This window comes from Peromyscus maniculatus, chromosome 7, assembly GCF_049852395.1.
Source record: "Peromyscus maniculatus bairdii isolate BWxNUB_F1_BW_parent chromosome 7, HU_Pman_BW_mat_3.1, whole genome shotgun sequence".
Taxonomy (NCBI): Eukaryota; Metazoa; Chordata; class Mammalia; order Rodentia; family Cricetidae; genus Peromyscus; species Peromyscus maniculatus.
Genome location: NC_134858.1, coordinates 106,741,799 through 106,757,732, shown reverse-complemented (window position 1 = coordinate 106,757,732; position 15,934 = coordinate 106,741,799). Strand labels below are relative to the sequence as shown.

The 15,934-nt window shown below is 44.2% G+C and overlaps 1 protein-coding gene across 14 annotated transcripts in view; it reads left to right on the top strand.

The window, feature by feature from the left end:
* The first annotated feature begins 7,144 nt into the window (after positions 1-7,144).
* Positions 7,145-15,934, top strand: part of Arih2 (ariadne RBR E3 ubiquitin protein ligase 2) — a 53,493-nt gene continuing 44,703 nt past the window's right edge. For 3 of the 14 annotated variants that reach the window (XR_013052940.1, XM_042281679.2, XM_076577064.1), the window contains exons 1-3: positions 7,145-7,286; positions 10,098-10,160; positions 11,675-12,022. Coding sequence is in view for 7 of the 14 variants with exons in the window: in XM_042281679.2 (XP_042137613.1) it covers positions 11,771-12,022 (252 nt within the window). In the remaining 7 variants the exon portion in view is untranslated. Of the gene's footprint in view, positions 7,287-7,435; positions 8,209-9,179; positions 9,510-10,097; positions 10,161-11,674; positions 12,023-15,934 lie in introns of those variants that run through there. The other 11 variants (XM_042281685.2, XM_076577067.1, XM_076577063.1 and 8 more) reach the window with 8 other exon arrangements.

Here is a 15,934-nt window from a genome sequence, read left to right as displayed (position 1 = left end):
ATCTTTGAAACTGAGGCCTTCCAACTGGGCATGGTGTTGCATGCCTTTAATCCCAGCACTTGGGAGGCAGAAGCAGGTAGATCTCTGTGAGTTAGAAGCCAGCCTGGTCTACAGAGAGAGTTCCCAGACAGCCAGAACTGTTACACAGAGAAACTCTGTCTCGAAAAACAAAAACAAACAAACAAAAAAGAAGTTTTAAGTTTTATAAGCCAAGTGGTTGTGGCACCATACCTTTAATCCCAGCACTCGGAGGCAGAGACAAGCGGATCTCAGTGAGTTCGAAACCAGCCTGGTCTGCAGAGCTAGTTCCAGGACATCCAAGACAACACAAAGAAACCCTCTCTCGAAAAACAAAACATAGTTTTATGGGAATGAGTGTTTTGTATGTATATATGTATGTGCATCATGTGTGTGCAGTGCTGGTAAGAGGGCCGAAGACCCCGGAAAGATGGGTGTTGGGAACCAGACTCAGGTCTTCTACAAGAGCAGTAAATGCTTTTTAAGTGCTGAGCCACTTCTCCTGACCCTAAATTTAGTGTGTGTGTGTGTGTGTGTGTGTGTGTGTATATATATATATATATGTGTGTGTGTGTGAATAAAATATGTGTGTGTGTATATATAATATGTGTTTATACACATAGTTGGTTTTGAACCTTTAATGAGAAATATGTACACACACACCACACACACACTATGGAGTTAAAAAATCCCGTTGCTTGGTGCATCATTGAGAGGAGATCAGGATCACATGGTATACATCAAATATACATGGTCACAAAATGCCAAACTGGTGGCTAGCAAGGTTATGTCTTAGTCTACATGTCACTCAGCACCATGTTGGGGATTTCAAAGCTGATGGTGAAAACATGACCAGATTCTGGGCACTGCAGGTTACTCTACAGCACAACCACTTCAAGCAACATGTGTACATCTTCCTCAAAAACGTCTCATCATGCTCGTAGCCCTCATTCAACTCTGGGTACCTTGGCCAGGTTTAAGGTGTCGCCTACTGCCACCAAACTGGGTTGAACTTCACGATGTTGATTCAGACCCTGGTGGTCTTCAAGGACACCAGGAAGCCATATGTGCCCATGCTGTGGCACATGCAAGCCTGGAGATTGTATGTGAGCAGCCTTACGTTGCCATACTGGAGCTTGAGCATGACTCTAAATTTTTAAAAAATATTTGTGTGTGTGAGTCTTTGTGAGTATATGTACACTATGTGTGTGCATGATCTCATGGAGGCCAGAGAAAGGTAGTTTTGAACCTCCATGTGGTTGTTGGGACCTGAACTCTGGTCTTCTGCAAGAGCAGAAGTGCCTTTAGTCATTATCAAGTGCATGCCTGTGTTAGGTAGGTGTTGGAATCCCAAGGACAACCATCCCACAGTACCTGCAGGGAAAGGGGGATGGAATTGGTCCCAAGACTTCAAAATAAAATTCAAGGTCTCATCAAGTCTCTCATATAACATGACACTTGTAGGTGAGCATCTTCATTCTGTAGATTGCCAGTGCAAGACATCTATAGAAAGGCTGTTACTCTCCCTTACTCACTGGAGTGGATCTGTTACCAGTAACTCAAAGTAATGGCTGAAATTCATTTGCAGAAAATATAATTTGGATCCTTTTCTGATATCATCATGATTTACATTATGTGTAGCCAGAAGTTTCTCTGGAACGAATCTTGCTTATAAAATAATCACACAGTGGCTTAATAATAATTACAAACTGTATGGCTTATGGCTCAGGCTCATTATTATCTAGCTCTTACAATGTAATTCAACCCATTCCTAGTAATCTCTGTCTTGCCACGTGGCTTTGTGGCATTACCTGTTCTCTCACATCTTGCTTCTCCTGCATCTGCCGTGACTCCACCCTTCTTAATCTCCATCTTCGGTTTGCATGTGCCACCTGACCTTATTCTGCCTCACCATTGGCCAAACAGCTTTACTTATCAACCAGTGAGATGTCAGTCCTTCAAATATCCTGCTTCACTAAAAAGTCTGCCAGAGACTCTAGGCCTGTAGGCTGAAGATGGAGGCCCCAACGTTGCAGAGGAACTTTGTGTGATTGTCCACGCAGCCAGCTGTCTCTGCCATTTCGGAAGTTGCTTTCAAAGCACTTCCTGTTTACTTAGGTAATATTATATCCTTCTGGGGTCTTTGATGAAGCTGAAGACTAGATAGATAGTTATAGTTTTCCTTAGTCATGATAAAAAATAAATTAGAGGCTGGCAGTAGTGGTACACGCCTTTAACCCCAGCACTCGGGAGGCACAGCCAGACAGATCTCTGTGAGTTCGAGGCCAGCCTGGTCTACAGATGTGATTAATCTATAGATTAATAGAAATGGGTTAATTTAAGATGTAAGAGCTAGCTAGTAAGAAGCCTGAGCCATAGACCAGACAGTTTATAATTAATATTAAGCTTCTGAGTGATCATTTTATAAGCGGCTGTGGGACTGCAGGCCAGGCGGGACCAGAGAAACTCCCATCTACAGATAGGTTTTGTCCACTCAATTACCCAAGTAGACTGGTTGTTCTAGTTTGCTTTCTATTGCTGTGATAAGGCTGTGACAGCCAGGAGGTGGTGACACTCGCCTTTAATCCCAGTACTCAGGGGCAGAGGCAGGTGGATCTCTCTGAGTTCAAGGCAAGCCTGGTCTACAGAGTACTGAGTTCCAAGACAGCCAAGGCTACACACAGAGAAACCCTGTCTTGAAAAACCAAAAAAAAAAAAAAAAACCAAAAAAAAAAAAAAAAAAGGACTTGAGGCAGGAACCTGGAGTGTGTGGACTGCATGGTGACCACTGCTGTTGGACAAAGTTCCAGCATTTCAACATTGCAAAGCACACTTCTCCAGCACCTTTTTACTTTCATTTTTAATGATTCTCAATATTAATGCCTTTCCCTTTGGGAACTCTTGTATGGACTTTGGTAGAGGATAAAAATGTGTACAATGGTAGCCTCTCTAAAAAAAATATTTGGGAAAAAAAATCCCAACCACTGTGTTACCAGGAATTCTGACATGCTCTCTCAATTACACCAAGAACAGAAAAGTTAGAGATTTACTAGACATACCTGATCCCAAGGATTAAATGCCTACAATTCAGATTCAGAGCCTGAGGCCATTAAAGGCAAGAATTTGGTTAATAAATACAGAGAAATCAGAATGGTACATTATAATGGAAAAGAGTAAGATACCAGGACCTTCATTTTTTGGGAGCATTATGAGGGGAACAGGCCCATGGAGTAAGACTAAGAAACTAGTATAGTGTCTGCTCCCCAGAAGTCCTTTTCCCAAAGTCAGGCATTTGGATAAGGGTCTTCATTCCCATGGGAACTTGAGGAAAGTTGCTGCTTTGATAAAGCAATCATTCTTCTTATCTTGAGCTCTTGCTAGAACTTGTGGCCCTTCTATTAGCATGACTTGGTGCCTATTGTCAAGGTCAATGCTAGATTCCTCAACCCTTGATCTCACTCCACATCCCAGCTCACACTCGCCTTGTCTCATGATAATCCTATGTGCAACTATACAGTATAAAAAGTGTAATCTTGGCCGGGCTGTAGGGGCGCACACCTTTAATCCCAGCACTTGGGAGGCAGAGGCAAATGAATCTCTTATGAGTTTAAGGCCAGCCTGGGCTACAGAGTGAGTTCCAGGACAGTATCCAAAAGCTACACAGAGAAACCCTGTCTCGAGAAGGAAAAAAAAAAAAAAAGTGTACTCTTTTCTCAATTAAAAGCTGCTGGCAGCCATCCCAATTGACCCTCAGAGCCTGTCCTGCCTCTCCGCCCTCCCTCCCACTATACACGTCCTCACTGGAACCTGAACCCCCTCCCACCCCACCAAAGCAGGTAAGCAGGTCTCTGGCACTGAAGGAAGACTGAAGCAAGGGTGAGGGAGGACTATTGCTTACTAGCTTGATCCCCGTTGGGGAATATATTTTAAAGTGTGTTACTTTTGTTTATGTTGCATTTGTTTAATTCTGTGATACTTTGCCTGTCTAAAACACCTGGTGGTCTAATAAAGACCTGAAAGGCCAATAGAGAGGCAGGAGAAAGGACAGGTGGGGCTGGCAAGCAGAGAGAATATACAGAAGGAGAAACCTGGGAGAAGAGGAAGGAAAGAGATGGAGAAGTGAAAGGAAGTAGAAGCTAGAGAAGGAGGGGGACTCCAGGGGCCAGCCACCCAGCCACACAGCCAGCCACGGAGTAAGAGTGAGATTTACAGACGTAAGAGAACAGGAAACGCTCAGAGGCAAAAAAATTAGTCAAAAATAATTTAAGAAAAGCTGGCTAGAAACTAAGCCAAGCTATGGCCAGGCATTCATAAGTAATAATAAGCCCCCGTATGTGAATTTATTTGGGAGCTGGGGGGCAGGACCCCCAAAAAATACCAAAGACCAACAAACAACAGATCCCTGTGGATTCTCAGCCTGACTTTTTTTTTTTTTTTTTAATGTGCATTGGTATTTGCCTGCATGCATGTCTGTGTGAGGTTGTCAGATGCCCTGGAACTGGAGTCAGAGAATTGTGAGCTGCCAATTGGATGCTGGGAATTGAACCCAGGTGTTCTTTCTCCAGCCCCATCAGCCTACTTTCTTATATTACCTGGACCACCTACCAAGGGGTAGCACTTTCCACAGTTGGCTGGGCCCTCCTACATCAAGCATTAATCAAGAAAATGCCCCTACAGGCCAAGCTGATTGCTGTGGGATGGTCTGTATGTCAAATTGCTCTGATTGGTCAATAAATAAAATGCTGATTGGCCAGTGGCTAGGCAGGAAGTATAGGCGGGACTAACAGAGAGGAGAAATAAAAGAACAGGAAGGCAGAAGGAGTCACTGCCAGCCGCCGCCATGACAAGAAGCATGTGAAGACAACAGTAAGCTAAGAGGCAAGGTATAGACTTATGGAAATGGATTGATTTAAGATATAGGAACAGTTAGCAAGAAGCCTGCCACGGCCATACAGTTTGTAAGCAATATAAGTCTCTGTGTTTACTTGGTTGGGTCTGAGCGGCTGTGGAACTGGTGGGTGATAGAGATTTGTCCTGACTGTGGGCCAGGCAGGAAAACTCTAGCTACAGCTGATGGAGACATTTTCTCAGTTGAGGTTCTCTTCAGAGTGAAATCTACTTTGTAAAAGCAACTAGCACACTGGTTTATAACCAATTTTTTTATTTTTAAAGATAATCTTTGATTATGTACCCAGGCTGTCTGCCTGGCCTGAAACTTTCTATGTAGACCAGGCTGGACTGGAACTTGCAGTGATTCCTCCCAGCCTTTGCCTCCCAAGTACTATTAATTCTCATTCCAAATTAGAGACTTTCAGCATTGATTACCCCTGATTTGGTACCTGACCCAAATTTTTATATATTTTAATTAGGGCATGGGGGTGCACACAAGTGAGTTAGTGAGTTTAAGGTCTACATAGGGTTTCAGGCTATCCAGGGACACATAGTAACAGTCTATCTTAAAGTATTGTTTGGCTTATATGTGAGTCTGAAGAGGTCAGAAGAAGGCTTCAGATCCTCTGGAGCTGGAGTTACATGACACTGTGAGGCCATTGAGATGTGCATCACGGAGGGAATGAAACTCAGGCCCCCTGAAAGAGCAGTAAGAGCTTTTAACGGCCACGCCAACCTCCCAGTGCTATAAGAGTCTATTATACACCGTTTTCTTTTCTGCCTCAGTCTCTTGAGTAACGTGACTTCAGGCATTCACCACTACACCCTGTGGTTGATATATTGTGTAACCCAATATACTTATCTGGGGGTCAGAACAGAACAGCCACTATATTAAACATAGGTTTAGGCAGTGGGAGCACACACCTTTAATCCTAGCATTCCAGAGGCAGAGATCCATTCAGATCTCTGTGAGTTTAGAGCCACACTGGAAACAGCCAGGCATGGTGACACACGCCTTTAATCCCAGGAAGAGATGGCAGGAACCAGAAAGGTACATAAGGCGTGAGGACCAGGAACTAGAGCCTTTTTAAGCTTTTAGCAGCAGTTCAGCTGAGATCCATTCAGATGAGGACTCTGAGGCTTTCAGTCTGAGGCAACAAGATCAGCTGAGGAATTGGCCACGTGAGGTTGGCTGTGGCTTGTTTCTTTGATCTTTTAGCGTTCACCCCAACCCCTGGCTCCACGTTTGTTTTTATTAATAAGACCTTTTAAGATTCGTGCTACAACACCCCACTCAGATGAGTGTCTTGAATACCAGTACATACATTCGAGAAAAGATAGAAAATAGGTTATCTACCGATTTGCACAACCAAACATTTACTACCCAGCAATACCGGCTTCACTCTGTCAACACTTGGTGATCGGTCCTAGAATGGACTGGAGTCCTAACGACAGTCTATGTTGTGGGCAGAAATTGTGCAGCACAACACGTAAGATGTATGAATCGCTGGGCCTGGTAGTTCAGGAGCAACACAGACCAGCCATGGCTATATACTGAGTCGCTTTTCAAAACAAAACAATAAATATCGGTCGTGCAAGGTGAATGAAAGAAGAAGCCAAAGCCTGATGTCACAGGCCAGAACTTCCTCCAAACATAGGCAGAAATTCCGAGTATGTCTTGTCAAACCACAGTTGCCTGGAAACTATGATCCTTTTACCTTCTCCATTACCGCCTGAATGTCTTCTCATGCTCCACGTCAGAGTATGAACAGGGAAGTGAGGGGACGGTCAGAAAAAAGGATAGTTAAAAATAACTCAGCTAAGGGGCTGAGAGACGGCTCCGTGGGTAAAAGGAGCTTGCCGCCAAGCCTGACAAGTGTTTGATCCTCGGAACCCACATGCTGGAAGGAGAGAACCTGACTCCCGAAAGTTGTCCTCTGACCTCTAGACGCGAGCTGTGGCACACGCAAAATAAATGTAAGAAAATATAAAAATATATATCGAATAAAGGCGCCGGTAGGCTAAAGCGGGGGGAAATGTCTAGATCATTTCTTCAAAAGGCGAACTCGGGGCAGTTTCTCCCGGCGCGACTCGACGTTCTCGACCCAGGACCGCTCGGAAGCAGTTCCTACGACTACGCGCTTGTCAGCAGCCTCTTAGCTTCTCCGGCGACCGCGGGCCGACCCCTGCCGGAAGTGACGCGCCTGCACAGAACACTTCCGGAGCTGCGGGGACGGCTCCGCCGGAATAGGTAGCGCGGGCCCGACCCGCGTCCGCCCGCCGCCTCCGCTGCCGCCGCGCTCCAGTCAGACTCCTTTGGTCCGGCTTGACCTGGTCTGGCGGGCCTGGGCTCTGCGGCCGCGGGGCCGCGGCTCCCGGTAAGTGCGCGGCGTGAGTTGAGGCCTTGTTTACTCTGGCTGGCCGCTGGAGGGGGGGGGTCCCCCGCGCGCCTCCCCGGCGCGGTCGGGGCTCCGCCTTCGCCGCCGCCGCCTGCGAGTTCGGGGTGTCCCGGGTCCTGGCGTTCCCTGCTGACTGGGAGATACTCCCGGCGGCAGGAGCCGGCGCCGCTGCGGCCCGGCGTGCCGGCGCGGTTTCTCCTCTTGTTGCCTTCTTGGCTCACCGAGAGGTCGGAGGCCAGCGCCTCGGACTGGCGGGCGCCGGTACACCCGGGCCTGCCCCGCTGGGCGCTCCAGGAAAACGCGCCACCCCCGAGGCTCCCGATGTAGGTCGTGTGTTGGAGCTTTTGCTGGCGGAGTGTTTGTTAACGCTCATCGTGGGAAAGGTCCTCCCTGCGCGTGGGTGCCGTGTCCTCGCGCGGATCTCTGGAGGACCACGGCGCTCCGGAGAGACGTGCGGTCACGCCCGAGGCCACTGGTCCAGACTCGAGAGCGGCGGCGGCGTTCTCGGACGAGTTCGCTGTAGTTCTGATTGTTGCTCATAGAACTTTCTGCCTGCGACGAACACGTTCTAGACCTTTGGTGTTGAGCATGGTAGCCACCAGCCACTCAGGGCCATGTAGTATTTGACATGCAGTTAGTACGTCCGAGAAACTAAACTTTTCTTACTTTTTAAAGTAGAATTTAAATAGCTCGTGTAATTAGTGGCTACGGACCATTATTTGGACAGATACCGTGCCGAGTTTTGTTTTTGTTTGTTTTGTTTTGAGACAGGGTCTCTCTACATAGTCCTCGCTGCCCTGGAACTCACTATGTAGACCAGGCTGACCACGAACTCACAGGGATACTCTGCTTCTGCCTCCCAAGTGCTGGAATTAAAGGCGTTCACCACCACGCCCGGCGGGTGCGGAGTTTTAAAACAAGTTGCTGATTCATATTTTTCGGCCAAGTAGTTTTCTTCGAAAATATAGTTAATAAATGACCATTGAGGGCCAAGTATCATAATTGGAGTAAACATGTTAGACTAACCAAATTTCTGTGCTCTTGTCAATTTTAAGAGATCTTTATCCTTATTTGTGACCATGTCTTAGAAGCCAGCTCAGAATGAGTGGCAGCTTTGATGGCTTGGCTCTTGGAAAAAGTACTAATTGTGCCATTCTGTCTGAGATATAGGCATATTTAACATCTTGAATACCTTCCCATATTAAGGAACTGGCACATTGGCCCCTTTGAACAAAGCCAGGACTCAGTTTTCTGTGTGTATTTTGAGACAGTGTCTTGCTATGTAGCTCAAGCTGTTCTCCAACTTTTGGTCCTCCTTCCTAAGCTCCCAAGTTGGGATTCCCAGAATGTGCCACCAAGCTCAGCAAGGCCAGTATGCCTTCAAGAATCTTTTGACAGCCTAATGGTGGCACTCACCTTTAATCTCAGCATTCAGGAGACTATGTTCTGTGTGAGTTTGAGGACAACAAGGTCTATGTAGTGAGACCTTGTCTCGAAAATATGTGTTTTTAAAAGATTTTTTAAAAAGAGCTTTATTTAAATCTGGACCTAGAACACCAGGAAGTATGAAACAGCCAAGTCTTTGAGAGAACCTGGATTCCCACCTACTTGAATATTTGGTTGGTGAAAAGCTGTAAGCCATCTTCTCACAGATCCTAAGTAGAAATGAGAGAATTTGAAAGCATGCTGTCTGGTTGGTGAGAGTTCTGTAGCTTTGAATCAGACTCTCCTTAGACCGTCAATCAAATAGAACCCTGATGCTGCCTCTGCCAGTTGGCTTTGTATGATCCTGGGCAAGATAGTTAGTTACTTAACCTATGTAAATTCCAGCTTCCTCATTTGTAAACCTTCTGTTTTTATTATGTTTTTGAGATAAGATCTCACCATGCAACTCTGGCTGGCCTGAAACTCACAGAGATCCACCAGTCTCTGACTTTCCAAGTGCTGGGGTTAAAGGTGTTTCCCGCCATGCTCAGCCATTGTAAGCCGTTTTGTATGAAGATTATATTAGAATGACTGACCCCCCTTGGCTGTCACTAAACAAGGCTATTATTGGTCCTCACGCCTTACACACCCTTCTGCTTCCTGCCATCACTTCCTAAGATTAAAGGTGTGAGTCACCAAGCCTGGCTGTTTCCAGTGTAGCTTTGAACTCACAGAGATCTGAATGGATCTCTGCCTCTGGAATGCTAGGATTAAAAGGTATGTGTGCCACCATTTTCTGGCCTCTGTCTAGTGGCTGTTCTGTTCTCTGACCCCAGATAAGTTTATGAGGGTGCACAATATATTGGGGGACACTATATCACCATAGGTTCTATTTGCCCTATAGAAGTGTCTTATGTGAAAATACAGGTAAAAGAGAAAAAATTTAAATAGGTCAATTATTCCATTTTATTTTTTGTTTCTTCAAGACAGGGTTTCTCTGTGTAGTCCTGGCTACCCGAAACTTACTCTGTAGACTAGGCTGGCCTCAAACTCGGAGATCTGCCTGCCTCTGCCTCTGGAGTACTGAGATCTTTTAGCACTGACTGACCTGGAACTTAATACATAGACTGACTGGGTTACCCTCAAACTCAAGAGATCCACTTGCCTCTGCCTCCCAAGTACCTCACAATGTCTAGCTATTTTCCCATTATTTTGGAAATAATCTTCCATGATAATTGTTTGGACTGCTTCACAGAGAAACCCTGTCTGGAAACACCCCCCCCCCCTTCAAAAAAAAAGAAGCAAAAACTTGCAAGAGCAGGATATCAGTTTTAAAAACATAAATATTGTTTCTTTTCATTTCAGATGGAAATCATATGAAACACTGTTTGAGTGATACCTTCAGGAAAGATCTTAAAAAAATTGCAGGTGATTTAAACATTAGCTCTTTCCTTAATTTTATTATGTTGATGTGCATTTGGTTGGTTCTTTCCTAATAATGTGGATTTAGGGACTGAACTCTAGTTGCTTGACTTGGTGTCAGGCATCTTTACCTACTTTCAGCCCAAGGTTATCTCTCTCTCTCTTTTTCTTTTTTCTTTTTTAAGAGACAGGGCTTTTTCTATGTAACCCTGGTGTCCTGGAGTTCACTATGGAGACCAGGCTGGCCTTGAACTCAGAGATCTACCTACCTCTGCTTCCCAAGTGCTGGGATCAAAGGTGTGTGCAGTCACTGCCCAGCTTTTGCCTCAGCTTTTTAAGGGCAAGTTGCAGACGCATTCAACCATGCAAGACATTAACAGATTTTTTTTTTTTTTTTTTTTTTTTTTTTTGGTTTTTTTGAGACAGGGTTTCTCTTTGTAGTTTTGGTGCCTGTCCTGTATCTTGCTCTGTAGACCAGGCTGGTCTCCTCGAACTTACAGAGATGATCCACCTGGCTCTGCCTCCCGAGTGCTAGGAATTAAAGGTGTGTGCCAACACCACCTGGGGAGCAGAATTCTTACAATTGGAAAATTAGTTAAGTTGGTAGACTAGAGGAAGATGTTGAAGGAGTATGAGACTTTTTTTCCTATCTGTGCACCTATCTTTCAGATATATGATAGTTGTTTGTGAAACAGTAGTTTTCTTTCCCTACAAGTCATAGTGAGATAGGACTATGTCCTTAATTGGGTATTCTTTTTGTAATTCCTCCATTTGTACAGCTAGCTATGAAGATACATTTTTCCCTGAAGGACCTGGCAAAAAAAGGACAAATCCATCGGAATTTTGGAGTCCTTAAAAAAAAAAAAAAAAAAAAAGCTGCTGCGTGGTGGCGCATGCCTTCAATCCCATCACTCAGGAGGCAGACAGGTGGATCTCTGTGAGTTCAAGGCTAGCCTGGTCTACAGAGTGAGTTCCAGGACAGCCAGGGCTGTGCAAAGAAACCCTGTCTTGAAAAACCAAAAAAAAGGCATTCATTTATTTATTTATTATTTATTGTATATGTCTGTGTGTGAGTGCTTCTTGTGTAGAGGTCAGGGAACAACTTGAGTCACTTCTCTCCTGTCATTTGGTACCAGGTTTGAAATAATTTCAGGATTGAAGGCAAGTATCTTTGGAATATGAGTCCTTGCCATAGGAAAGACATTCTTATATATTCATGCCTTTCATGTTTATTTGTCATCATGGGTTCTGTCTCTTAGTGAGGACTTCTCTTTGATAAGCATAGGCCAACTTATCAAATTGATAAGATTGATAGTGAGGTGTTCTCAGTGAAACCAGAATTGAGTTGGGCAGCTGAGCAGGTGGTGGTGCACTCCTTTAATCCCAACACTCTGGAGGCAGGTGGATCTGAGTAAGAACTGAGATAAGCTATAATAGGAGCAGGGCTAGGGCTGTGTTATTTTGGTTCTTGAATAATTTCTCATAGAAAAATAGTAATACTTTTTTTTTTTCTCTCTTAGAAGACAAAAACACTAATGCATTTGAGAAAGCGATAAAGTTGGGGGGAGGGGAAAAAGCAACTGGTTTCCTGATCTGCAATTTGGCTGGATGTTAAGATGTCCGTGGACATGAACAGCCAGGGGTCTGACAGCAATGAAGAGGACTATGACCCAAACTGTGAGGAAGAGGAAGAAGAGGAAGAGGACCCTGGGGACATAGAGGACTACTATGTGGGAGTAGCCAGTGATGTGGAGCAGCAGGGGGCTGATGCTTTTGATCCCGAAGAGTACCAGTTCACTTGCTTGACCTATAAGGAGTCTGAGGGTGCCCTTCATGAGCATATGACCAGCTTAGCCTCTGTCTTAAAGGTGAGTAGTGCTGTCAGTTCAGATGTAATCTGCCTGGTTAAATTGAAGGATGATGTGTTAATTAATGACTCTTACATACTGTTTGAATGGTTGTATAGCTAGAAACCCAAACTTATGTATGTATTTTGCATCATTTAGATACTTGGTCATATTAACTTGTTTTGAAATAATGAACTTGGAAACATGTCCAGGGTCTTCGGGTTAAGAATTACAAAGGAGGTGTAGAATAAATTCAAGACAGATCAGAAGTGTATGACAGAATTGCCCAGCTTTTACTTGTTTCAGAAAGTGAGTTCTGTGAATCTTGATGAAATGATATGCATCTGAACCACTGTCTTATACAACTGTTTGATAAGTATCTTAAAAGTGACCATATCCCCTGGTTTGCCCTGGGATTAGTGCTTTGGGCTGAAGGACTCATTGATTTCAGGTACTGATGATTATTATCTATTTTGAGAGTTTTCATAATAACTTTAAGAATAACAGTTCTCAGAGCTTGTATTTGGGGGTATCAGTACAAGAATTAGAAAGACTGACTGTACTCAGTTATTCCAACAGATGCTGTTTTTGCTTGTTTAAATAATTTAACTTTTATGTGCATATGGTGTGAAGGTATCAATCCCCTGGAACTGGAGTTACAGTTGTGAGCTGCTATGTGGGTACTGGGAATTGAACCCCGATCCTCCGGAAGAGCAGCTAGTGTTCTTAACCACTGAGCCATCTCTCCAGCCCAGATAATGTTTTTTTTTTTTTTTTTTTTTTTTTTTTTTAAACCAGCATACTTTTAGTATCTTACATCTTAGGCCAGTTATTGCCCTCTTGATACCCAACATGTTTTTTTTTAATGCTTATTTAGGCATTTTCCCAGCATGCTTTCTTTGCAAGATGTTGTTCTCCATAATGTGAAAATGAGAACATTTACTTTTTTGCTGACTTTCCTTCAAGAATTATCCCATGGATTTTGCTGGCTCAAATTGAAAGTCAATGGGTCTGGTGAGGTGGCTCAGTAGGTAAAAGTGCTGGTCACATGAGCGAGCCCGACCACCTTGGTTCAATCTCTGGAACCATGTAAAGGTGGCAGAGAGAACGGACTTCTACATATGTGTTGTGTCATTGTGTCCCTCCTTCCCCAAATAAGCTGAATTGAAGGTCGGAGGGCATGATTGGCTGGGCATGGTAACACATCTGTAATCCCAGCATTGGGGAGGTTACAGTGGAAAGATCATAGTGAGTTCAAAACTGGCTGATGCCACATGAGACATTGTTTCAAAAAAAAAAAAAGACAACCAAATAACCAAATAAAACAAAACATTCCAACCAAACAAATTTTCTTGTAGTTATTTAGAAGGAAATACCAATGTGTGTCATGTATGAATTTCTAGAAAGGATTATTGTATGTAATGTCTGGTGTCCAGCACAATAATCCTATTGGCCTGGGCATGGTGCTGCAGGGCCTTTAATCCCAGCACTTGGGGAGGTAAAGGCAGGGGAATCAGGATTTCAAGGTCCTCCTAAGCTACACAAGGTGTTTGAAGCCGGCATGGCATACATACAGTCCTGACCAACGTTTCCCTGGTTCCCTTCCAAAATCCCTCAGAGATGGGCATTGTGGTGCACACCTTAATCAAAGCTCTTGGGAGGCAGAAGCAGCTGGATCTCTGAGTTCTAGGCCAGCCACAGCTACAAAGTGAGACCCTTCCTCAAAAAAAAAAAAAAAAAAAAAAAAAAAAATCCTTAAATCCCACATGTCTGTATTTGACTACAAGAGTGGACTCAGCCAGTGCCCTAGGGGCTTTCCGGGAGATTCACTGAGTGAAAGCATAAGCGACAATCTAAAAAAACCCTGAGGACAGAGAAAGGTGATAAGGTCTAGGGAAGGCTTTCCAGGAAACTGACCATGAAAAAGAATAATAAGATGGTAATGAGATATATATCCAAAGAAAGGATTGGTATTAGAGCTGTTTATCAGCCTTAAGTGGGACAGACAAGTTGGAAAACTTAGAAGTCCTTTGCATAAATGAGAGCATCCTAATATAACCATGGGCAAATGAACTATCTAGTATAGTATAGATCCACAAACTTGACAGTTTCTCTTCCAATTTTTTTTTCTTTTTTTTCCTTTTTTGGCTTTTTAAGACAGGGTGTCTCTGTAGTCGTAGCTGTCCTGGAACTCTGTAGACCAGGCTGGCTTTGAACTCACAGAGATCTACATGTCTCTGCCTTCCCGAATGCTGGACTAAAGGCCTATGCCACCACTGCCCAGCTCCTCTTCTCATTTTTTAAAAGATGGTATATTATCATTTTTAAAGTGGTGTGTGTGTGTGTGTGTGTGTGTGTGTGCGCGCGTGCGTGCGTGCGTGCGTGCGTGCGTGCGTGCGTGCGTGCGTGCGTGCGTGCGTTTTTTTATGGCTGTGGGCACATGACTTCAGGTGCCTGGGAGGTCAGAGGTGTTGGATCATCCTGGAGCTGGAGTTGCAGGTGGATGTGAGCTGCCTGATATGGGTCCTGGGACCTGAACATGGGTCCTCTTCAAGAGCACTAAAAACTCTTAACCACTGAGCACCTCTCCAGCCCTCACATCTACCCTTCACCCCCCCCCTCCTTTTTTTTTTCTTGAGACAGGGTCTCACTAAATAACCCTGGCTGTCCTGGATCTAACTATGTAAACCAGGCTTCTCTTAAACTAACAGAATTTTGCCTGCCTCTGTCTTCCCACTGCTGACATTAAAGGTGTAGGATGCCACAGCTCACTTTTTTTTTTAAAGATTTATTTATTATATATACAGTGTTCTGTCTGCGTGTATGTCTACAAGCCAGAAGAGGGTACCAGATCTCATTACAGATGGTTGTGAGCCACCATGTGGTTGCTGGGTATTGAACTCAGGACCTTTGGAAGAGCAGTCAGTACTCTTAACCGCTGAGCCATCTCTCTAGCCCCCACAGCTCACTTTTTCAGAGGCTTTTTGCTTAGTTTTTATGGTTCTATTTTTTGTGATAGGGCCTCTCTATGTAGCTCTGACTGTGCTTGAATTTGACACATAGACCCAAGTGATCCTGAACTGGATCAAAGCCATGCCTGGGCTTTGGGTTTTTTTTTTTTTTTTGGTGGGTTTTTTGTTTTGTTTTGTTTGTTTGTTTTTGAGACAGTGTTGCTGCTGTGTAGTTCAGGTGGGCTGTGGACTCTCAATGCTCCTAAGTCAGTCTCCAGAGTTTGGGGACTACAGGTGTTCCAGTACATCCAGCTCTCCTGTGAGTGTGTGCTTTTGTTTTGTTTTGTTTGAATGATGTACTGCAGTCTTCTGATGGCTTTATGTTTGATCCTTTTGTGTATTTTGGCATCATCTCTTAAACTAGATTGCCAGGTCCAGGCCATCGTGGCTGTCACGAGTTTGCATTCACGGGGGATACTAGATAATTTCTTGAATACTTGTGGTTTACTTGGTTGTTGAGCTGTGGCTGCTGCTTTTGATGGGAGTTAAGTTTCCTAGTCTTTGCTATGCGTCCTTCTAAATTTCCAGGAAAGAAATCATACCGCCTTCAAGACTAAGAAAAAAAGGAACAAAAAGAACCAGGAACAGAATTGAAAACTAGGAGATGGAGAGTTGAAACAGGTTAAGAAGGAAAAAAGGTTAAGAAGGAAATGAGATAAGAGGAAAATAACCTGCAAAAGCATTATTGTTGGTAGACAAACTTTGATTTTTCTCTCCCTGCAATTCACTAAGAGCATGTTAGCATCCCTTTTTTTTCCATTCTTGGTTTGGGGCAACATAGTTTGAGGTTTAGTTGTCATACATATAGAGGAACTCTGTTTCAGGTGGTTCTACAAGGGTTGGAAAGATTGCTCAGTGGTTTAGAGCACTGGCTGCTCTTTAGAGGACCCAGATTCAATTCCCAGCACCTACATGGCAGCTC